Raw genomic sequence first — 25,987 nt, forward strand, 5'->3', positions numbered from 1 at the left:
TCTATTCATTATAGATTTCTGGGTATTCAGGCTTTTATTTGGAGCTCAGTAGCATTTCAAACCGCAACAGAAATTCAGAAATGGAAAAGGGAAGAGATGTGCATTTATTGTCCTCTCTTTTACCACAGCCTGTTGATTCCCAGTCCAGGGACTAAGCCTGTAGTTTCTGGCTCTTACCTGGCAGCCAGTCTGCAGGTAAATTAACACAGCAAGCGTGTATCATTTTTGACTAGAATGGGTATAAGGTAGTAATTTGAACCTGGAAAATAATGTCTTGGCCACAGTTTTTGTCTGAAAGTAATTCTGCTTTAACTTCAGAGAAAGGCCTTGTTTTCATAGGGATCTTCCCCCCACACCCCCCGTTATTTCTTATAACATTACTCAAATTCCTGTATTCAGAACTCTTCAGAAAGATTGAGGAATGGCTGATGAAAACCTTGAATGATACTTTGAAAATGTAGTACGTGCTGTGCAGTTCCAGTAGGTGAAAGCAGTATGGTTGAAGGGTTTAAAACATGCTTTCATATTAATTTACTATCATTTAAATATTCTTTTAAGAGACTACTTATGGATTCTGAATTTTCAGTTGCAACTACAGTTTATTTGAAGTGTAAAGAGATATGATGCATTTTCTTTGTGAAGTATTCTACTCTTTTTGTTCATGCTAGTTCTTTGGCTTTTTTGAAACCAGTAGTACACACTACTGTGCTGGCAAATGCACAAATGTTTCTGGTGTTGAACTTCTGCCACAGCTGAACACTGAAGTGCACTTGCAGCAAAAATGGGAAAAGCTGAATAATCCCTCTTGCCTTTTGAGATGGTCATATTTGAATTACATTGGCAGGATTGAGTGAAGAAGCTTGTATTGTTGACAGTGCTGAATATGCTCTGTAAATGCGTGAGACTTTTTTTCTGTGGGGCTTTCAATCCAGCTTTCACCAGCACTTTGTTCACCTATAACTAAATGTAAAGGTTTTCTTAGGTTTCTGCTGCTAAATTTATGTTTTATGTGCTTTGGTCAGGGAAAAAATCCACACATTTCTCTTTACTATAAATTTATTATTTCACTCAACTTCATAAGAAATATCGTCAATTAAGATCCTAAAATACACTTTTTCTTCATCTTAAAATAATCTCCCAGATACCACACTTTTAAAAGTAATGTACCCGAAACTCTTAAATTTCAGTAATTTAACTTGGTAAACATTGTACTAACTTTGATAAACGTTAACTTCATTTCTTCCCAGGCTTCCAAAGGATGAATTGGCAACAGAACCACTAAAATATGCTGAACAACTTCCTGTAGCTCAGATAATACACCAGGTATGTCTTTCTATTTTACATATTTTCTTTGAGAACGAACAACATCTGTTAATACTTAAACCGCTTTTCTAGGTCACACAGAATCAATGTCCTCATGCTGGAAGTATGTAAAAACAACATACTCTTGTTCAGATGACAACTATTAAATTATAAAAGTTTTATTCTGAATATGGCAATGAAAAGATGCTTGCAGTATGACACAGTTAACACTTCAGAGGTTGCTGTTAAAATTGTGTGTCTACTGATATAAAAGAAAAAAAAAATCCATTAATTTCTTCAAATTTGCATCTTGACCTAAATCATATTCCCCTTCCTGAAAAAGCAGCCAAAGTATAGAATCATTGTTGTGGAATAATTGTAATGACGAGTTGAGTAGGGAAAACAGTCTCCTTTCCTAATACAGTTCTGAATTAGCACTATTTCTAACTATAGCAGTGTCATCCTACTTTCTGCTTTGCACAGGGTTTTTTGTTTGATTTTTGTTTTGCACAATAAAAAAAAAACAGGGATTGAGATTTTGCCTAGGTTGTGCCTTCTTACTGTGTCTTTATTTAAAATAATACCCTTCTATTGATTTAGGTAAACAAATGAGGGATGATGTGGACATCTGAGCTAGGATTGAATAGAAGGCTACAGTTTTTAGTATAGCAAGTCGGGTTTGTTTGTTTGTTTGTTTTTTCTTTTTCTCTCCTCCCCAGTTTATGGCAAGGAGGAGGAAGAGATCTTTTCTGTGCAGAAGATTCTATACTCCCTTCTTGTTGTTTTCTCAAAGTTCAAGGTCTGAGTCTCAATCCATCCTGGTGGTAGATTAGTTGTCCAGTGTGCATTCACATGTCTTCTTATTCTTTGCTGTTAGCCACAGTGGGCTTTGCCTATTTTGTGGAAACACTCATGGCCAAATAGCAACATAAAACTTGTGATATACTGTAAAACATGAGTATTGAGACTTAGCATCTCCCTTCTTGGTGATGCTTTAAAGAAAGCAAAAAGACCTGTGCCGTTGCAGTCATTTGGAATTTTCTCCCACCAAAAAATTATTTTAAACTTTGTAGATGTGAGTCCTGCTTCAGGGACAGGTAACTATAGTTTTCCGACGTCAGGACTGCATAGGTCAGATCGCTGTTTTCCTAATGGTACCTTAGCAGTATGGAATCTTTCAGGTAATCAGGTATACTCTGAAAAATTGACCTGAAAGTTGGGGAAGATAATGATAGTTCATCATGGGAGACAAAATGGTACAGTCCATTCACTGCCTCGAGATAAGGAGGACTTCCAACCTTAAAAGTGGGATGTGGTGTTGGTCAGGATAGCAGTAAGCCAGATAGACAATGTTAGATAAAGCTGTGGTTTCAGACTGAGCTGTTTTTGAACGCTTAAAGATCGACAGGAACAAATAGAAGTCCACTAAATGTCAAAGTTGCTTACAAAATCCTATTAGTATTAATTATTATTGTAGATCTTTCCAAATACCTTTGTCAATCAGTGTTTTTAAGCAGTTGAGTAACATGCTGCAGGCAGTGCTGGTTTTACCTTAAAGGAAACATAAGCTTTATTTTAAAACTTTAAAGTGTACAAGTCTTTTCTGCAAGATGTAAACACGAGGGATTTTAAAACTTTTGGCTGAAATGTGCACCTCCGGGAAGAATCTCTGATGTGTTCAGAAGATGGAAGATTGGAAATCAGGACCAGTTTGTATGTCAGGAACTCCCTGGTGTTGTCAGAGCTTCAAATGACCCAACAGCCTGCAAATGTCACATTTAAAATTCTGTCTTCATGCCTGACTCTCAGCATAAATGAATTAAACAGCAGAGCAGGCAGCCAGTCAATATGCTCTTAACAGTGAGAGTGAGCAATGAAACAGTTTGGGGGTTGTTTGGAATCAGTAAATAGAAAGTGCATGGAATGGCTCACCTAGAGGAAAATCTCAAATAGGAAACAGAATTAACCTTTAAGATGGTCGACCAGATGAAATGTCATAGTAATATTTTTACAACATTAGGTGGGTAAAAACCACGGAGGGTTCATTTGGGTACTGTGTGTTATACTGCAATAGAATATTGCACTGTGGAAAGGCAAAAATCTGTTTTTTATGTACTCTTATCTGTTTGCTGTAACAAATTTACCAGTAGTATAGAGCTGTGGTCTGTGCAAGGCAGCAAAGCAGACCCAACAGAACTACAAATGTCTTTGATGTAGAGAAGCAGAATAAAATGACCATTGTTTAGCTATCGTGTCAGGGAGTCAGGCATCATGCCCTGGTTTTGTATGATGGTGATGCCCTTTTTGAGACTCTAGGAGCTGTAATCAGCTAAGCATACTCTGCACCAGTGTCCTGGTGAATTAGCACTGCAAAGATTATAATGTATTGTTTCTGAGGGATCTGTGACAATTGGGACACATAGCACAAGGGCCATGTTAAGTTTATATGAATAAATATCTTTAAGAAAAAAAGAAAGAAATTATAAGAAATAAAAAAATGAGTAAAAACATGAATGAAAAAAAATGAATCGTGTTTGTGGTGTTATCATGCTTTATCCAAATGGGTAATCGCTGTGTTTTAGTATGGGCCTTTGTTGTTGGTTCTGTATCACAAGTAAGATTACTTTCATGCTAACCCATGTTTTGTTTACCTCTAGGCAGAAATAAAGGCATCAGTAATGTATCTTTATAGCATAAATATACATTAAAATTTCACAATGGTAGACAGGTATCCTAAATCAGTATAATGCCAAAGTACATTTTAATTTCAGTTAGTAGCCAAAATGGCTGCTAATTCTGTCCAAATTTTGCTGTCAATTTATTCTCCTGAACACTACTAAAAGTCTACATGCTTTCATTGGGTATTTACATGTGATTTCTAACATTCTCTTCAGTACTTCATCTCTGGTATTTTAAAAAACAATATACTAATGAACAGAAATTACTTTTTGATTTCTAATCTGATTATTCCACAAGAGAATTTCAGACTTGGTACATCCTGAACTACTTAACAGAAGGAGACCCAGAATCTGATTTTGGGATTGATCTTAAACTTTATGGCACTAGTAATAATTTATTATTATAGCAGTATAAAACCAGAAGAATAACAACCCTATAAAGTTCACAGTTCCAATTCTCAGAAATGCGTTATATTTAACACATTAGACCATGGTTAATTAAAAAGACAAATGTGAAGAAATGAAAATAAATAACAGAATGGAAACAAATACTAACATTTAAGCCACTAGTTTTTAGACACAAACCAAAACCAGACGTTTCCAAATAAAGGAGCTTTCTCCATTTTCAGAAATGAAAAGGAAAAACGTGTGCTTTTAACTGAAATAAAAAACCACTAGTGCTTGGTAAAGGAATGCGGTCATTAATATAAACTTCTAAAATGGCAAAAGTTAAGCTTTCAGAGGAATACCTACATAAGACAGCTTTTTTAATGAGGTTCTTTATGTACAGCTGTGCATACAATGCTGCTACCTAGAATAAGTTTAGAAATAGTAAGGCCAAAAAAGAAAAGGGGGTGGGGAGAAAAAGGAGAAACTACTTTAATTCTGCACTTGTCTTTAGTTGAAACAGGTCTGGTGAAAGAACATGTAGAAACTGCATTTGAGATTGTTTTCATTTATCATAAAGGATATTCACTGCTGGCCTTCCAATTCAGCAATGTATTTTAATAATTATTAAAAGTACCTAACTTCAGTGCCAATGCTCATGCTCTGAATGTCCCTGTGTGCTACCATATTTTACCTAACTGGGATTTAGGATATTGAAGAGACTTAAATTGTTACAGGTGTGTTACTGATGGAAGAATGTTTTATTGATGTAAGGCACATTTCAGTGGATAAATGCCAGATCTCCTGATGTTGTTGTAATTGAAAACAAAATGAAACAGCAAATTCAGACCACTATCAACTTGCATACTTATTTTAGTCCATTGTAAAATATTAAGCAGATAAATTAACATGCTGTTAAAACAGGATGGTATTTCAGGAAACTAACTTCCAGCCCATAGTGGCAATTGCAGAATTTACTTAAAATTTGACATGGCTTACCATTGCACATTTGCTTAAAAATAGAGTTCCTAGGTATTTTCTCATGTAGGGGAATGCATGGGGGAATGTTAGATATAATTTCTTATTAAACTAGATTGAGTTTCCTTTTGGAGGTATGTGTTTGTAGGGTTTCTGTAGTCTCTCTGTAGAAGCCTCAGAGGAAAATGCCTTCTGTAATCTCAGGAGATTACTGGGAGATCATGCTAACCCTGTTGAGTAAATATGTCTCTTTACTCCAGACTACAGTTGAGCAACTTGCGTGAGCACCATTAGCTTTGCTGAGTTTAAACTTGGAGGACTTTATGGAGTTGCCACATCCAGTCTAGTTTGAGGGTATTGACTGTAGCCCACAGTAAGGGAAATAAGAAATTTAACAAAGAAGATGGGAGGGGGATCTCCAGAGTTATAAATGCACAGGCTGGTGGATATCAAAGATGACTGTAGAGTTGCAGTTCTGTATTAAGTCTTGCAAGAAGGTCTTTGTTTCCAAAATTTCTGTGCTTCTGTAATGAGTTTGCCCCCCTCCTTCTCCCTCTTCCACCCATCCCTTTTGCTTTGAAGATTAGTTTTTACTAGTTCTGGGGACCTCATTCTCACAGAGTAGGGGGGTGTTATTTTGTTGCATTTGTTGATGTTATTCCTGTTTCACGCTGATTTAATTGAGGGAGGTTTTCTTTAGCAGCATTTGGCAGAAATTGTTGAAACTATTTCTGTTGAAACTATTAAAAAATAGAACACACTGTGGTGTATAGATTTTTTTTTAAGTATTTTTTGATTATCTATAACATAATTTTAGCTCTCATACTTAAATGTTTTCACAAACATTACATTAAAGTGGTTTTATGTGGCTTACAATCTTTGTGAAATGCTTGATGTGAAAATTAACCCATCACATGCTGATACAGTCTTGAAAGCATAACTTTAAAATTCAGGATCACACTGGCACCTTGCCCATTGCCTTGTAGCTGCCCTTTGGCAGTTGTTACATTTCAAGAGGTCCTTTTGCACTCAGTCTACATCTGTTTTGATGGTAGAGTTGGTTTCTGTTTATGGTTTATAAAAACCATTAGTGGTGTTCAGAACTTTGGTCAAGTATTCAAGGTGTTTAATAGCACAGCAGTAGCCCAGATTCTGATTTTTTTGATGCAGACAGTAATTTTGGTTTATGGATAATAATTTATTAAAAGTTTTAAAGTACTTTGATAATTGATACTTGCATTTCATTGTGTCTTTACATGCTAAAAGGTTCAAAAGCAACTTGTGATATTTAGATACGTCAGGTTGGATGTGTAAAGTTTTAGACACAGCTATCTATACGTTCTCTGAAAATCCATTCCTGTAGTTGTGTTTGAAAATAACTTTAAAGCATAGCTTGCTTTTTAAAACTCTGGTCATGGTATTCAGCTAGATGATGTCAGAGAGAAAATAGGAAAATAGGACCTTTCACCAAAAGGTCCAAATTTTGCTGCACCTGTTAGCACAGACACAGGTCTTCTCAGGAATGCTTTTCTTTGTCAGAACTGATTTTTTTCAGGATGATTGAAATCATATCAAAGATTAGAAAGTACTCTCACTTCAGAATTCAGTTTTATTTTAACAAAATACATTATGTGGCTACCCAACAAAAAGCCTTGTGTCATGTCACCTTGCACTAGGACACCTGCATGGTCAGGCTTTACTTTCGCAGGTCTGCGCAACTTATTGAAGATGGTGGCGTTCCCTTACCCCTGCCACTTCTTGTGGCCGCTTTGGAGTATATGGAGAACAGCAGCCTGTTCTGGTAGCGTTCACGTCTGTCTGTTCCAGACTAGAGGTCAGAAAATCTACTTCTGATGCATGTCATGGAAATCTCTCAAGATCTTCTTCCTCACCAGCTGACCTAAAGTCCTTTTTGGGGCTCAGACATTCTGACTATATTCATGTGCAGAACTAAACCCAGGCGTGCTGAACACCTTTTGCTGAACCAGCACTTCGGATATATAGGAGTTAGTAATGAACGTGTTTTACTAAGTTGGGGGTTTTTTTTGCAATTTGTTTTCTTTTCTGTATTGAACATATGTTTGTGAATTGTGTAACCTAGAGGTGGTTTGCCTGCATTTTATAACTCTAATGGAAGTGGTCTCAAGTGGAATTATGACGGGATGTTATCCAGTAAATAAGAACTTGCTTCTTTCCCTAAATTATATCCAGGATGTTGATTTAATTTCTCTCACTGTTGCATAAGTTAGAGATTATTTAAATTTTTTTGGCTTCCTTTAAATTGAATGTTACCTGGTAGAAAACTCAGTGCTCAAAAGGAGCAAAACAAAACTTTTGTGAAAAGCTATTACTGCATGGTTTTGCCTACTAGCAAACCAAATATGTCATAGAGCAGCAAAGATATTCCTGCCAACACTGTGTGCTACTTGGCACATATGGGTGCTTTGAAATTCACTCTCTAATATTTCTTCTAATATTAAGGTTGATTAAAAACACTGTGAGTAGCAGAGTCTTCCTGTGTGTATGAGTCATGTAATGTATACAATGTGTACCTTTAAATCTAGAGAATGAGTGCTTAATTATTTTGATAGTACTGTTTTGTGTAAATAATAAATTAAGAATGGAATAATCCCCTGTTTCTCTGAATCACTCCAGGAAATCACCAAACACATTCTTGACTTGGTTGTAGATGGTACAGATCTTTACTGGCAAAACATTAAACAAGAAACATTTTCAGGCATTTTTTCATCTAGTGAACTACTGCAGAGTCAGCGATGGTATTCAGGACCTTCATATGTAAGCTAGTAGTCCACACAAACAGTAAGGTTATCTCTCTTTTTTTTTTTTCTTATTCAGAAATTAAGTAGCACATTAGCCTAATGAAATTTCATAAGCAAAGTCATAACATTCCTGAAATAGAGCATATTTCTGAGTGTAGCATAAAGTATTTTTGTAAAAGATTTAAACTGTAACATTTTTGATTTGCTGTTGTTTTTCTCATCAGTTCTTTCCAATCACAGAATATAATAATGTGGAGTTAGCATAAATTCCTGATGATCTGTTTTTACAGACAAGGCACAGCTGCTTTTCTTTTGTTATGTTTTTCATCTGAGCATGAGGGGAAACCCTCTGGAAGCATAGACCTAGTAAAGCAGTCTCTTTTCTTCTGTCTTCCCATTAAAGGACTGTTGTAGGTGATGACTCTCTGCCTATCCACCATCATTATTTTACTATTTCTTAACCACAGGGAAAGTTCTGTTTCTTTATCCCTTTGTTAAGCTGAAATATTAGATGGAAGCTCTTCTCTTAGTCTTCAAGACACATTAAAGATAAGCATCTTAGAATTATTTTTCTTTCAAATGCTGCCTCCCATATCTTAAAATTTAGCAGTAATTATGAGGAACTTAATTTCTGTAAGGATAGACTACTGAAATATTCAGTCATGAGGAACTCTTCTTTTGTCTGCACACAACACTGCTTGGCAGTGCCAGAAAAGAAGCATGAGTGTTTTTTGTTGCTGACCAAGCATTACAGGGGAACTGAATGTAGTATTAAATTCTTCCAATTATAGCTAAATACAATGGGTTGAATAACTAAATGCATTGAAAGGTATCTTGCATTAGGAACCTGAACAGTTAGTTGTGGGGTTCTTGTTTTTTAACCATTTCCTACTAGAAATACCACACTGAACATTTTCTGGAAGCTAAGAAAGGGAAACTTTACCATGGCCTGTTCCAGCTGCCCAGAGACATTGGAGTTGGAGGATGGTATCTTTTTCTTGCCAGAAATGTTGCATGTATGGTCCAGCCTTTCTTCCCTGTCTGTGCATTAAAACATATAACTTGACCTCCTTCGTTGCATTGTTTTAAAAATGAAAGCAAAGTATATTTTAAAAACAATAAATTCTCTTTTTTTTTTTCCATTACACAGCTCTGTTGAGAACAGTTAGTTGAGCAGTTATCAAAACGTTCTGTTTGATGTGCATGTACATTATTAGCTTCTCTGGGCATCAGTAGGGACCAGTCGCTGCTGTCATGTCTTGGAATGAGAATTTGTCACTTCTTCACAGAAGTGGTACCCAGCAAGGTGACGGTAACCCCTAGACTATGCTCTCCCTCAAATAGTCACCTCTTCAGGGAGATGCAACTGATGCAGTGTTTTCAAAATGACCGTTTTAGGCTGTGCAGATCTTGCAGTTTGGACAAAGAAGTATAGCACCAAACTGCTCAGTATTCTGAGGTCGCCTCTCCTTTCTTCTTCCCTGACCTATGAAAACCTTTACATTTAAAGGTTGGCATTGTATCTTCATTCTTTGGCACAGGATGGGAGATCGGTTTGACAGGCAGCTTGGAATAATTTAACTAGGGGCTGCCCCTCAAGTAGCCACACTCCACTGTCCCCCTTTCCTGTTAGAGTCCTCTGCTCATTAAGCACAGCAGTGAGCTGAAAGCTACTACTTAAAAAAAAAAAAAAAAAAAAAAGGCATTTTTCAGCCTTGCTGGGTATGTGACTACAGAACTTCAAAAGCCAACTAGAATGAGTAGTATCAGCCAAAACTTATAAAGTGTATGTATATTTGATAAAGTGTATGTATATTCCCTGAAAACTTTTGTTTATATTTATATTTCTCATGAGCAGCTGAGAGAGTGTGAAAATAATTGCTACTCTGGAAAGTTGAAATAAATTTAAGGCTTTTGTGCATATCATGGGAGTGCTCAGTTTGCCCTTGAAAATACTGGTAATATGAGGCATTATACGTGAACATAGCATCATCCATTTCATGGATTATGAGACATCAGTTTCATACCCACCAGCATACAGAATTGTCAGGCGTACTATTAAAAAATATATGAAAAGATACCCTGGCTCTGTAGTTGCTGTAATTGTTAGAGGTGCCATGTTGGATTTGCAGCTTCTTTAAGAGGTAATTCCTGTAATCGTTTCTTTTTAATAAGCACTAAGATGTAAAATGAAGGCAGAGGTTCAGGAAGGGACTGTAATGTGCCAGGCTTTATAGAGGGCTGTAGATCTTTGTGGTTTACTCATCTGGACTTCAGATAACTGCATGTGAAGGGTCAGTAGTAGCTGTATGACCATGAACTCTAAAACTTTTATTTTTTATGTTCAAAAAAATGATTTGTGCTGTTTTGCAGCTGAATCAGCCATGTGTTTGAAGATCCTGTATGCACAAACCTTTCAATATGCACTATTGTTCTTTCTATGTCTTTGTTTTGGCTTTGGACTGATTGTGCCATGATCCCCTTTTGTTGTGCTTTACAACCTGCTCACAACTGATTTTAAGACTGTGGTTACTGTTTCTCGTGCTGTAGCTATGCTCAGAGCTTTACAGAAAGAGACAGGTTCAAAAATGCTTAGAGCTTAAAGTAAACTTCACATAGCATGTTGGCAAAAAAGCAAAACAAGGTTAACAGTGAGAGATTCTGATTTGTAGACTAAGGCCGTAAAGGACCGTTATGTTAATCTTTTCTGACTTCCTGCACAAATTACATAGATACTTTATTTATATTGTCCCTTCTTTGTGGCTATATTGAAATCAGGAAGGATAACTAGAAAAAGGGAGTGAGTAGAAGTTGGTAGATACTTAATCAAAATATTGTAATTATGGGGGGAATATAAATGAAGAGGACAATTATGGCATGTTAGTACATGTACGTGATTACAGAAAGTATGCACAATATTACAGCTGTTATTGAAGAAGCAGTATGTATGCGTCCCATGGGTCTCAATTGCTAATGTCGTGTGAATTGTTGCACAGTGCTATAGATAAAATATCAATAGCTATCTTGCTTTCTTTTGGGCAGCTGATATTAAAACTGCTGCTGTAGCTGCAAATGTAAGGAGGTTATTTTTAAGTGAGTGCTGTGGTTTGAGACTCTTTCCTTTGTGTCATAATAAGCTTGCCTAATGTCAGAGCTTTTTTGCTAAAATTATCTCTCCAGCCATTTTCACTCTCAACATTGTAGTCCTCTATTAAGCATATAATTCACTTTTTTCATCATTCTCTGCTTCCGTGAGATTTTTTGTGATACACTGGTCTGCATTCATTTGCATTTGTCATTTATAAGCCTGGATTCTTAGATGTTCTGAGTCTTTTTGGATTTGTCTGCACTGGGTCCCATTTATTTGCTGTTTCTTCAAATATTGGAAAAGTGAATAATATTTAGGTCACTGTGGTGAGTTGTCTCCAGTGGGGATAACTGAATAGGTTTTCAGTGCATAATGGTATGCAAATAATATACCTCTGCCTCACATGGGAATAGACTAAATATATGCACAAGCTTTCTGTGACCTTAATAGGTTTGTAGGCACCATAATACACCATGTACTGCTGTAGTATAGTAGCTGAAGTACAAATACTTCAACTGTGGTTCAGGGCAAAGAAACGTATGAGAAAACTGTGACTTTAGTATGTGATCCACACACCTTACGGTGTATGGAAGTGTATAACAGTGATGTAGCTGATTCACTTTTGTAATGTAAGCAGTAGGTTTTAATAATAATCACCATTAATTAATAAAACAGAAGATGTTTAATGTCTTATGCCTAGAACATGCCAATTCATTACATTGGTAGAGTGTGTTCACGCACGATGCAAGATGAAACTGAAAAACATACAGTAAAATGATAAATAAGTTATTCCATTAGACTGTTTTTATGTTTATGATGTTTCACATGTAAAAGTACCTTTTAAAAATTCTGTTTCTTTTTAGTCTTATTTTTATTACAGGTTCTAGAGCAATTCTGGAAACAGATGCTGCATTTAAACAAGCTTTGCTTTAGTGAAGCTCTCTGTGCAAGAGAATGCATTCTTCCTAAAACTTAATTTTACTTAAATTAACTTGTATTTCCACTGAGGGTGGCTTATATTAAGCACAAAGGGAGGCTTAGTGGTTTAGAGTTCCATCAAATAAACTGCATGACTAAAAAGAGAAGATGCCAAGCCTCACACTCTTGTACTTGAAAGTATTGTGTTCTCTCTCATGGGAACTTGAGATTAGAGAAATTATAAAGGCTTTGCATAAAAACGGGGAGTTAGAATTAATTTTTGCTTAAGCAGGAAAGTGTCAAAAGCCTATTATGTTAATTTTTCAATTTTGTCGTAACTGTTCACATATTTTAAAATAGTTGTACAATTGAGTGGAGGCATAATTGATGTGTTGTGGTTTCTTTTTTTTTTTCCTTGGGCCATCATAAAACATAGCTTAGGTGCACTTAGGCTTGGAAGAAGTAGGTGTGCTAATTAAGTAGATGAAAATTTTCATATCATAGTGAGAAAATTTGCCTAATGGATTGGAATAGTATTCTAAGAATGGTTCCCCTATTTTTAATTACACCCAAGTACCAAATATCAATATTACATGAAGACAATTAAACCACAAAAACCTTAGTGAGAAAGCGTAATTCCTACCAGTAGAATTTTGGGATTGTAGAGACTATCATGTTCATTATTATTATAGTAAACAGTAGCAGTAGAAGTCTACATGAAAAAAAAATGTTAATAACTTTATTCATTGTCTTTTAATGTAAATTAAAAGCTGAAAATATCATGGAAAGAAGAGCTACTGCTACATTTATTTTGTTAATCTTTATTGAATTAAAAATTTATAAATCTTGTCTGTATCATAACAGCCTATAAAGTGCTACGGTACTAATTTAAAATTTATGCTTGACCTAAAATAATTTTTAGGACTTCCCTAATTACAGGAAAACTGATTTAGCAAAACCTTTTAATGGCAAGTTAAATCACTTTTTCTTTTAGTAAATACAGTATTTAACAGAAGAAATACTGTTCCAGAGTTGCTTTCATTTTGGTGATCAGTTTTGCTTGTTCCGTAGGAGGAGTCTTTGGTGGAACAAGCTTTGCATTTGGAATGAGACTTACTGGCAAATATGAAAGTAAGCAAAACTCCTAGGTGGTCATTGATTAGTAAGACTTTTGTTTTTATATGCAGGGAAGGGGCTTCTTCCTAGCTTTCAGCTAATTTTTCTGCAGAAGCCTCTTTGGGCTATGAAAGAGCTGCCTTTGGCATCCCCAAATTATGCCCCACTTCCTAGAATTTTTGTGGCTTTGTCTGCAGTAGAAACTGTTGAAAAGACAGAGATTTGCTGTATTACGGGGATGTGGCATATTCTGCTTCTATCACTTTTCCTGACGGTGCTGAATGACTTCCATCAAGGCCCACTTTCAGTTTCTCTTAACGTGTACCTTTGAGTGGTCGGAGTCTTCCTTAGCTCTTCTCTCTCCAAAACCTGTGAATGGGAACTACCCGACTAAAAGTAAAATATGGCCATGCAGCTTTTTGTGAAATGAGGCCTGGATAGGAGGGTCAGCATCCATTCTGGCTGTTAAATTAGTTCTCCAGTTTACAGGTTTCTGGTGTTTTGTATTTGTGTCCCTGGAATAATAATGCCAGGAATAAGAAAGCCAAGTGCATGCATGGTTGTGTGTGGAGTGGAGGGAAAGGAGGTGATGCTGTTAGATCCTTAGACAAAGGGTATAAGTATTTGTTAGTCTTTATTCTTTATTTTATTGCTTAATACTGATTGTACCAGGCATAGAAACAACATTAGTGTGTGCGTAAGCACATGTGTGATTTGAGTGCAAGACTAAATTCTTGACTTAGTCTGTGTTACCTGTCACTAAATATATGCAGGATCAGGACCTTTCTATATAAAGCAGATTACTGAAGTATGTTATAGTAGGTTGTCCAAGATGCAGGATTTAATTCCATTTTCTGGTATCAGTTCAGTGTTCTGTAACGTTTTCATTTCTCACATGTCCTTGTACAGTTTTTATTAATCATTACTTTTTTATTGTTTACACATGAAAGCTTCTCTGATAGACAGTGTTTATTTAAATGGTATTTCAGTGAGTAGTAAAATTAGCAGTAACGGTTTTGCTAGGTTTTTTCTTCTATCTACTATATTTATTCTGAGCTTATGCAGCATAAAAAGTAGCTGTTACCAATAAGCTCACATTGATAAGGAAAAAATAGAAATGTTATCAATCTTAGCTTGACATATTTTGCAATGCTGTGATGGCAGATACCTTTCTGAACACTTTTCCACAGGTGAAGGCACTGTTAGCTCCAAATATATTCACACATTTATCCCACTTAACCATGTAAACTTTGAGGTGTTATTGGTGATTTTTTTTGGTGTTAAGTTAATTATATTTTGTTTACCCTTCAACAGCATGCTGTGAGGAGCACGGCAGTGTAACTCACAAGCTCTTGACAGGACTGATGAATGGCCAGAGATAGAGATATTGGCAGGCTGCTCTCTAGTGCTCTGTCTAGAATTGTTTTCCTAAATAATTCAGAGGGTTGAAATTTGATGAAATCATTTCCATTTGAAGATGAATGGAAGGGGTAAATGAATGAAGACTCCAGTAATGGAGCAGTTGTGTTCATGCTATTGGACAGACAAGATGGCATCCTGCATTGTTCCTGCACAAATTCTTTGCATGAGGTTGTGATTCAGCTTTGTGCGAGTGATTACTTCCGTAGTGACTGGCTTTCTTGCTCGGTTTGTGGCACCCTGCCATAGCCAGCTCTCTCCTCCCCTCAGCCTTTCCCCGGGGTGAGAGGCCCTGCACGTTGACAGCTGTCTCCTCTGGCTCGGTGTTCCTGGAGAAGCCCAGCTCCAGTGGTAAGGCTCAGTGAATTAGTGAGTGATCGCATATTTTTGGGAAGGAGTACTTAGAACGAAAGACCATCTACAAATACGTGGCTGACAAACAGATGATGGGTAGTAGTACTTATAGGGGACTGAGTGACAACATGACATCAGTAGGGCAGTAACCTGTGGTTAGTTTAGATGGGAGGCAGGAAACTTGCAACTGGTTTATCTGTGGTTTTATCTTTTTTAAAGACTTACCCTTTTGGAAAGATGTTGATACTGTACATACTACATGTGGTAGTCTGGGAGGGTGCATGTACACTCAGCTACACTCATTCATTCTTCCAGAAGGATGGTCTTTGTTGACCTCCATGTAGCATTCAACTGATGAACCTAGTGTCATGCAAATGGCACATGGGAACAGCGAATATTTATGATACCATAAATCTGCCATTCTTTCTTAATGGCAGCTGCAAACAAAAACTCTTCACAGGAATGGATCTGCTCTCTGGGACTCCTTGTTCTTTGACACATGAAGCGTAACAGAAATGGCTTTCTGGTGTAGGAGTAATTCTGTGCAGCCACTAAGTAACTGTCTGTATTGTGCTGGGTCCATGTTTTGTGATTCGTTTTTGAGGCTGTATAGCAGCTAGAGTAGCCAAAATACTAGGTTGATCTTTCAGAATAGTTCCTTTTTCCTTTTACTTTTTTTTTTGCTCACAGACAGAGTATGTACAATACAAACTCGGGTCAGAATACTTGTCTGGCATATGAGCACAAAGCTACTGAATACTACAATCACCTTTAAAAGCTGGGTGGTGGTGGGGAACAAACTGATCTATCACCAGCTGTAATACACTAGTTTCTCACTGAAAATGAAAATATTTTGCTATAAAAACACAGCCATATTTGATCTTCCTTATATAAATGTGCAGGAACCTTTTGCCTCAGCCCCGCTTCTCCCTCCATCCAGTGTTTCATGCCTGCCTGCCTGCCTCTTAAGTGTAATGCTGTTTTGAGTTGTGCAAGCTGGAGCTAGAAAACGCGGAGCTCTCCTACACACATGTATAATGTAGCACACAGCTCAGGGCAAAGGAGAACTTCTAAATTATAGTTGTAGAGATTTAAAAAATGAGCAGTAAAAACTATGTGAATAAGGAATATTTATTTGGATTCCAGTTTCTTAAAATGTAGATGTTGAGATATTTGATTAGATCTTGTACTCAATATGGCATATTGAGTATAAGATCTAATGTTGTCTAACATCTGTTGTTAATACAGCCTGTCACCTGGAAATGAATAGATACTCATGGGATATCCAGAAGAAAACGTGGTTAGAAGCATCACTACCACTTTGAAAGGAATAGCATAATAATTTATGAACATCATGATTTCTCCATATAAACAGAAACAACTTCATTTGAATTTGAATGATCAAAATTATACTTCATAATGGAAGTTCTAAGGCATACAGTTAATTTTACGAGATTAAGAAAAAAACCTGCCTCGGAGCATATGGATTTAAAAGCATTTGAATGGACTCACTTGTGGTCCAGAGATGCTATGGGAAATCCAAGTTAGATGTCCAAGGAGAGAAGCGGGAGTGCTGTGCTCCTTAGAAAGGTTGGGCTGGGTCAGTCTGTCGAAGATAAGTATGAATGGTTGCTGCTGCCAGTAGAGAGATGTGTTTGTTAGCTTTGGATGTAGCAAATCACACGCCTTGGTTTGCAGGCCCCCTAGTACAATCCCTATGGTGTTTGCCAGGTGGGCATCATTCATCTGAGTGCTGGCTTGTCTGGGAATTAAACTGCACTGGGTCCCAGGTGCTGGGAAAGCTCCCTTTGATTAGAAGAAGTATATTATGTATTGTGTCACAGGTTGGAAGATTAATGAATAAATGTTAAACCACTAAAAGCACTTCAAAGTGCTGTGTAATGCTGAGAGATAACACTGAACGTAGAGAATAATAAGTAGAAGTTCATTTCTAAAAAGCCCTTATAGATTATGTATTTTAGAAGGAAATGAAAAACTAATGCTATCATAACAGTATTGTAGTTTACATTATGGTGATTATACAGTTTTCAAAGTAAATATTTAAAATGCAGTTGTTGGCATTGATATGTTAATTTACTTTAACTGCTGTTCTTTCCCCTATCCTTCGTGAGTTTTTGTTGTTGATGAGTGAACTTTCTTCGTTATTTTATCAGTATTGGAGATATCAGTAATCATGGCACTGTGGTTAATAAATACAAACTGGGAGATTAGACAAAAGTGCTTTAAATTGTTCTGCAGATTAACAGGCACTGTTTATGTTGGAGTTCTCTTATGACTTTAATCTTGCTGTGGGCACAAAAGAGGATTAAACAATTACTAGATGGCTGGAGTTATTTGATTTCCCCACCCCCCTGTGAGGACCCCAAATCCAAACTGTAACTGACAAATTAGAAGTGCATACTTCCACTAAAAGCTTTGAGGACATACTTAATGCTGTGATTTGCTTGTGATACATATAAATTAATTCTGAAATTAAACTTTGTTGTGTCCTTTTGTCATAAGAATTGAGAGGATTACCCAGTTTGAAACTTAAAATTGCAAGTAAACCTGAATTGATATGGAGTGCCTCTAGGAAATATATAATGTGCTATTGGCACAATGCACTGCATAGCAGAATTTGTTTTTTCCAAGGAATTTCCTCATCCTTCAGTTTGAGATCAGTGGTTTCTTTTTGAGATGAGCAGCAGGCGGGTTGTTTCAGTTTTGCATCTAAGGTTGGCCTTGGATTTCAAAGACCTGTTTTCAAATGTGGATCAATCTTTTTTCAGATTTCAATACTGGTCGTTAACACAGACACCAACATAAAATTAGGTATCTTGAGAAACAAAAAAGAAAACCTTTAGTATTGCAATGGAAGAAATAGAAATGGTCATTTAAATGGAGAATGACCAAGAAGAAAACTTGGAATTTTATACCCCCAAATACATAAAACTGACGCCAGTGATCTAATGATGATGGCGAGCACTGCGCAGACAAGCAGCAAGCATGCTTCACTTCCCTGCAAGTGCTTGCTGACCCCCAAGAGTAGTGGAGGTGGAGAACTCTACAGAGGGGGGTGCACAGGACTTCCCCCCACTGCTGTAGCTGCTGCTGTCTGCCAGGCAGCCCCAGAATCCTGGGTGATAATTTATACCACATGTGCTGCAATAAATAGGCCAAAACTGGGTCTAGGGTACTCTGCATTGAAACTCCAGAGAGAATTAAGCAGGGATTAATTTGAAATACGATAGCTGCCACTTTAATGGACTTGTTGGAACACACAGCACTTCTAATGTTTTATTTTCATGCGGTTACATACGGATATTTTGCACTCGTGGTACAAACACACACCATCTGCCTCAGGTTGGGGAGAGCATCCCCCATAACAAGGATGATGTGCACATTCATTTTTAAGGTTTTGCCTACTTTCTTAAAGCCCTGTTTGGAATAAGATGCTGGAGGAGACTGAAGAATTTGCGTATCCTTTTCCATTTGGGAATTACTACGTTCCTGACTATGCACTGCTTTCTCTACTGCTACCATCCAAACGTGGGTTCTGAGTTTAACCCAAAGCTTTCTGTACCAGTATTTTTGTCCTTATTGATGACACTAATGCAAAGGGAGTTCGGTTGGAAGAGGACTGTAGGGTTGGATTATAATGACATTTAACACAGTGTTTTCCACGTGAAATGTTAATACATGATGTTTTAAATCTTATTTCTGTTCTGATGTAACATTTTAAAATTAAACCATTCTTAATCTAATTACCACTTCAGCTTTAATACTTTATTATTTTTTACATAAAACTAATTTTAATTGGAGTAATAAGTATTGCATGTTTTATGACCTTCATTGAAAGTCTTGGATACTTTCCATTCAGGTCCCTACAGACCCATCCAGTTTGAAAATACACTGTTTTATTCTCTCCTTAATTACAGTACTTGGAGCAACTCTCTGTTAACTGTTTTTAAGTTCCACAGGATAATGAGTCTACCAGAACTAGAAAGCATACAACAGAAAACTGTTCACAGGAGGAAGCTTGCTGTTGCTTAGCTACCTATCTTTTTAATTTGGAATCTCCAGCAATTTGCTAATGACTAGCCCTTAAGCTGCTAAATGTATTTTTTCATGACACATTGTACTGTTTTGTGTGTGCATTTCACCTATGTGTTACTGCTATTATTGTAGAGATAAAGAGGGCGTTTATAATGGGGTTGTATTGTGGCATAAATCACAAACCCAGATATGTCAGTTACATAAGCACTATTTGGTATACTAAGTTCTTAGGTGGGTACTACAGCAGTGAAATTCAGAATAACTTGAGCCTAACGACCTATTGCCTCTGCTCTCCAGATCATTCCCAAATATGAGAAAGTTATGCATAATTTGTAAGTACTGCAGCCAATCTGTAGTCTTTTAATAGTACACATTCTCAAATCAATTTAGGCATAGTAAAGATACATAATTAATTGCAAATTAAAATACTGCAACACTTAACATTTTTTTTTTTATCCATTTTGCATTTTCTAGCAAGTGAGAAAATGCCTGGCTTGCAAAAATTGCCTGGCTTTCACAGACATTTGCTAGAATAAGACCCTGAACTACGCAATGTTCACAGCATAAATACTGATTTTTTTAAAATTCATTTATTTTTTTAATCTGGGAAAAACTATATTCACTAATGCTTTCTGTTCAATCCTAAAACTGATATAAAGGGACAGTTTATTTAGGGATTGCTTATGGCCACAGAACTCATATAAGCATAGAGAAAAATTCTGTCTTTTCTAAACCTTTTTCCAGTATGTGGATCTAAAAAGGAAGCGTTTTCATTTGCTGTTAAAGTGATTCTTTCTTACTTTAATAGTTTTTCCCATTAGGAGAGATCTTGGTGATTCTTCCTCGCCTGCCTGCACAAAATAGTCAAAGCAGCTTCTGCAGCAATACAGTGGAGGCTCACGTATGTTTATAGAAGGGCATCCTGCCTGGGCCTCTGACTTCATTATGCAACACTGCTGGTGTAGCTGTGACAGCTTGGAGTGATGCCGCGCTTCCTCACTGACACAGGTACACTGGCAGTGCTTTTGGTAGTGACACAGCTGTGCCAAGAGGAGAGAATTGTTGGGTCTGCTGTTAAAACAGTGCCAGCTGAAAGCTTGCTGCCAGCCTATGTTGGAAGTACGATTTGCTGACTATTTTTATGGAAGCAGTGACTCCATCTTACATGTAGATGGGTGTGATTCACAGGTGCAAAGTGCAGCTTTTCGTAAAGGAACTTCAGAGCTGTTTGCTGCTCAGCTGACGTGCCCAGCTGGATGAAGATTTGTTACTGAAGTTTTCTATAGCATAGTTGTTAATGATTTTAGAAGGATGAACTTGTCAATTTGACAGCTGATTACATTGTTAATTCAGTGATGAACTTTCTTAGGAATCTATGATCAAGTTAATTTAAAGAAAATTACGTATTTCAGCTCTTACAGGTATACTTTGTAGCTTTAAACATGAATCTGTGTAACCCTGTTTTAGGTATTCATAAGGTTTTGATGTCTGTATACCTCTAGTGGAAAATACTGGCATATTTCAATATAATTTTGTGCTCAATTAACCTCACTATTGACTTACAGATATACAATAGAGTTGCATCTCTTTGCCCTTTTGTTGTGGTTTATGTGTAGATTCCAGTTTCTGGGTCTGTAAATCCTTCTCATGAAGATAATCTGTTTTTAAGATTACTAAGTATGTGGCTCTTGTATAGCCTCATATGTATTTTTGTCATGCCTTCGTGTTTTTAATCCTTCACATTTTAACATTGCATCCCATGGCTTTAAACCGACTCTATGTATGTCCTTGATTTCCCAGCACGGAGCCACTGCTGCGCTGGCCGCCGTTTCCTTGCGGAATTCCACGGAGGCTTCAGTACATGGCATGGCAAAATGTAAAACCATACTCATAGATCACCTTATAAATATTTATTCATATAAATTCTTTAAAGAAATTAAATTATGTGTTCTATACAAAATAGGAGAGAGAGCCTTTTAGTGTCACTGACTGCAAATTGAAGTCATTTGTCTAGAAAGGGTCAGGTGCCACTTTGTGGTAAGGAATTTGTCTCAGATCCAAGAAAGGAAAGATTGATAGTACAAAGAGATTGATGAAACAGGCACTGCAATATGCATACAAAGTTACGGGTTAATTAGGAGGATTTAAACAAGAAAGTTCCTTTGTGTGGAGAAGTGCCACGTGCTGTTACTTTCAGAAGCGAGGTGTGCTGGCAGCCTTTTTGAACATGCAGAGCTGATTTTCTGAGATGTTTATATGGAGATGTGTGGTTGTGAATATCAGTGAGGTGGCAGATTACCACCAGCACGTACACTGCAGCTGATGAGTGCTTCTTAGGAAGTTGAGCGGTTTGCCTATATAGACACCATCTCTGCTTATATCTTTGGTTTTGTTGCTGTTGATGTAAATTATAATGCTGATTCTGTGATTCCTGTATCAGAGGAAAATCATTAATATTTTAGAGTGCCACGTTCTTTCGGTGTCTCAGGTGACATGGCTATTTGTTATACTTGTTAATTACAAGCATGGTACTTAAAGAAAAATCCTAAAGCTAAAATTATGTAGCTTAGAAAATGGGAGCTGAGCAATCAACAAACATTGTTTTCTTGTTGATAGGAAAGCTGTTTTGAAAGAACAGACCCTGCAAACTGTTCCTTATTGCATTAAAGTTCACCAGCCACCTGGTACATTTAGTGGAGAATGACAAGCTTCCGTACGCAGATTCATGCAGAAATTGAAACAGTACCGTCTTTGGTAATAGATATTCACGTGGCAGAAAGAGAGTTTTAAATTTGACTTAAATGCAACAAAACCAAAATACTCTCTGTGCCCCTTGTGTCTCATTCTATACAAGGACAAAACAGTGCAGATCTTTTTGCAAGGCAGGAATAAAAAGCTCAGCAAGCACTTCAGTATTTATTATTGTAATAGTAAATCATCTCCGTCTGTGAAGGAAGATCTGTAAAACATACCTGCTGAGGGCAAGAGTAGGCACAGGTATGAGGGACTGAGTTATAAATACTGTAATTCTGATATTTTTGTCATGATATTCATAACTAAAATTTTGTATTTGTGTAGCTTCACCTTATTCTTAGCCCCAGAGACAGATCTTGGGGTACATAACAGCTTACCTTCTGCAATCCATTTCTCACTGAATGTGAAGTATCTGAAATTTTGTCTTGTCTTACTGCTAAGTGTAAGACAGAAAAGACCTTAACAACTTGAAGCTTTTTAGTGAAGATGAAAAAATTGTTGAAGGGACAGGTATTTGAATTGCAGAATATTTCTACATTAAGGAAAGGCAGTTAGACTCAATGAGGCCCCTGGGAAATGTGATTGACATTAAAAACAATTCTATTTTGTTTTATAATATTCCTGTAATAATGAATCTTAGCTTCTTACATGGTTAGGTATCTGTTTATTCACATAATTCTGAGTACAAAAGGAGCTGTAGAAAACATTCTAGGTAGTGGAAAAACAACACTGTCTTTTCTCTTTCACATTTTCACTTGTAGGAAAGCATTTTTCTTTTGTATTAACATGAGACCAGATACGAGAAATTCTGTCCAAACAAATGAGTTTGAACATGTCCCACAATGCTGATACACACCATCAAAGTGGTGTCTCAGGCACAGTTCTAGCGGCCTTTTTGTGGTACTTAACCTCTCTGCTTGAGTGGCAGCTCACCTCCCATCAGCCTTTCCATCACATGAAGAAGAAAGATGCTTCTACTTTATGAAGAAATACAGCTTATTGGTATTTTTCTCTACTGCAAGGATTTTAGTTTTTTTGCATTTGATAAACATAGTGCCTGTTTCATGTGAAAATTAAGTATAAATTCTTTGGTTTTCTCTTTCTGTTTGTTTTTTGTTTTGTTTGTTTGTTTGTTTTCCAGAAACCAAAACAAAAGGACTGGCATCCTCCTGGAGGATTTATTTTAGGACTCTGGGCATTGATCATCATGGTTTTCTTCAAAACATATGGAATCAAGCACATGAAACACATCTTCTGAATTTGAGCAAGCAAGATGATTGCATTGACTGCTACTTTGGGTTCATTGGTGTCACCTGAGTTCTGTATGTGTGTTAAGATTGTAGTGAAAAACAATATTGAGATCTTGCTTCTAAAGGTTCTTCTGAAGTCATCTCTTCTGCCTCTTTTTCTGAAAAGAGTCTAACATGGTTTTAATGTTAGACTTTTTTTTTTTTAACTTTGTCTTGTTTTAAAGGTATGTTAATGGTTTTCTGAGGAATTTTTCCTTCTGGTTAAACTTAAAGAGGAGGGACCTAAACACAGTAACAGAATTTTTGAGGTTGATTGTGAATTGTAAATGGGCAAATTCTTTTCCCCGTACTTCAAAGTACATCTTAGATATAGTCAACTTATCACTAAAGAACTAGACGTTGTGCAGAACGTTATTTAAGATGTCATTTTATCAATAAAAACTTAAGCCATTTTGCAGACTTTGGTGTGACGTATTGAAAGCTTTCTTCACAAAAATAAAAATACTCTAGAATATATTGATATTTTTTTTCTTGTTCTTTTTTCTTCCCTGTTAAATACAACCCTTAGATCAGTCCTTTCACCTTAGAATCCTAGACTCAAAACTGCCTATGAGCTGGTGAAAGTGAAACAAAAATACATGATAACCTCACTGAATCTACTTCAGAAAATGCCAAAAAAAGTGAAACTATGACTTCACCATGTCCATTAGGAACCCTTCATAGGTGTTGTATTTTCACTCCAGCCAATATGGAGTTGGATGCTTTCAGGATTTTCAGTGCACTGAATTTTTGCACAGAAGAAAACAAACTCTGGCATCAGGATGAAAAATGTTATAAATTGTACTATTGTATTCTGTAGTTTCTGAGCTCTTGGAAAATGAGCCTTATCACCTAGGTTTTGTAAATTCTCTTTTGGCATATTGATTTGTTCTTCTTGGACATTTACTGATGAATGTATGCTAAAAGAGTTTTGTCTGTGTAATATGCTAATACTAGTGAAGAGAGGAGCAAATTTGTGCATGTATAGAAACAAGTCTGTCAGCAAGGAGAAGCTTTTGCAGTATGCTTTTGGAACCTGTTCTGTAGCTTAATCATAATAAAGCTTACATGATGCATAAATGGTGTAAATGCTAGATATGTATCTCTAAAAGTTATTGGGAATTATTTGTAATCACATATAATATCAGGTAATATATTTTTCTTAGAATATGGTATTGAGCATTTTCATATTGTACACAACATACAAATCTGAGTGCATAAATATTTTTTGTTGTCCTTCTTTCTTCTCTTTCAGATTGATTGTGGCATCATAGCCTCAGGTTAGGGGTAGTGAGTTTGTCAGAGCTGTGTGTATACACTGACTGGGAGGGCTACAGAGAAGGCAGCCATTGAGGCTTCCAGCTGTTTCGAAGGGCTGATGCCAGAGAACTATAAAAACAGCAGTGTACTACCTCTCTTGAGTATTAAAACCGTATTTTTTTTTTTCTCCATACATCTGCTAGGCTTGGATAGAATGAAGGTACAAAATGATCCATTATCAGGAAGAAAACACTTGCCTGCTATACCTCTTTGTTGCACTTTTGGTGAACAGCAGGAGTTGTTTTCAGTAGCATGTGCTAAGCACCAGGAACAGGAATTAATCTGTATTTAAAATAAAAGTATTCCTACATCACTGTCCTTGTAGTTCTGTAAACTGATATTCTGTGATAAATAATACTAGAGATTTCTTCCCAGTTTGCTGATGAGACATTTTTGTATAACTGATGCACAGGTATCCCCTGCCAACAGCAATGCAACTTAATGTGAAAGAAGATGAAAGCTCTGTTTGCTGGAGGTGCTTCCTTCCAAGAGGGAGGAGGTGAATGGGTCTGAGCAGCATTCCTAGTGCTGGATCTCTGGATCGCTTCACAATGTGTTGGCTTTTGGGGTTGTTTTTTTGGATAGCACCCTTCATAAACAATGACTTCATAGCTGAAATCTGATACAATGGTGACTTCTTAAAATCAGAAAACCTCCCCCTGCCCAGCTATTTCTAACGCAACAATCAGCTAACATCTGCTGTAGAGAGACACTATAGGAATGTGTAGACAGGGTATAGAAATGAATCCTGCAGAACTTCTTAGAGGATTTGCTTAGCTTTCATTTTTTAATCCAGCCTTTGATACTCTTTTTCAATGAATATTTTAATCAAATATTTATTTTATAGGCAAGTTTTGTCACATTTTAAAAAGTGACTAAAGTGAAGTTGATAGAGCTTTGTGCCTTGCTTCAATTGCAATTACACTTACTCAGAGTCCTCAGGCCTTATTCAATTTTTCTCTTCCCTCTTGCAGCCACCTTTTGCAGGAAGCGATAGATAGAAACATCTACAGAACTCAGCTGAATTTTGCAAGTAGCAGAAGATACCAAAGATGCTGTTTTTTTAAAAGCTTATCAGCTTGGGGAACAGGAGGCAATTAGGTGGGTTATTAAAATGCAATTTATGAATAGAAGCACTCGGTAAGTGTGCCAGTGAAGGTGATTAAATTGAAGTGAGAACAACAATTTCACTGGAATGCAGCAAACTATGCTTCAGGCATTTCTAACGTTTTTATATGCACAAAGTGAGGAGTTGAAATAGATCATTCTCAGAGTCACCATAAAGTTGCCTGTGCTACACTAATGAGACAGTATTTTCTATACTGTGATAACTTTTATTCCTTGAATAGTTATAGTCTGAAAGCAAGTATAGAAATGTCACAGAATTGTCTGTAAATGTGTTTTGTATATTTATTTATTTATTTAGTAATCTTCTCATTTTCCCTGAAAGCCCTTCAAACTCAATTTGGGATCTGGGCTCTGGGAACCAGACAAGTCATTCTCACTCACAAACCATTTGTGTTTTGCAGGCCAAACAATGTGCTTGTG

At 36.7% G+C, this 25,987-nt stretch overlaps 1 protein-coding gene across 1 annotated transcript in view; it reads left to right on the forward strand.

The window, feature by feature from the left end:
* The window catches only part of PIGK (phosphatidylinositol glycan anchor biosynthesis class K), a 74,744-nt gene extending 49,987 nt beyond the window's left edge, over nt 1–24,757 (forward strand). The window contains exons 10-11 of the mRNA XM_075039215.1: nt 1,248–1,323; nt 22,972–24,757. Coding sequence (XP_074895316.1) covers nt 1,248–1,323; nt 22,972–23,088 — 193 coding nt within the window. The 3' untranslated portion in view covers nt 23,089–24,757. The remainder of the gene's footprint in view (nt 1–1,247; nt 1,324–22,971) is intronic.
* Nucleotides 24,758–25,987: the final 1,230 nt, after the last annotated feature.

This window comes from Buteo buteo, chromosome 10 (assembly GCF_964188355.1).
Source record: "Buteo buteo chromosome 10, bButBut1.hap1.1, whole genome shotgun sequence".
NCBI lineage: Eukaryota > Metazoa > Chordata > Aves > Accipitriformes > Accipitridae > Buteo > Buteo buteo.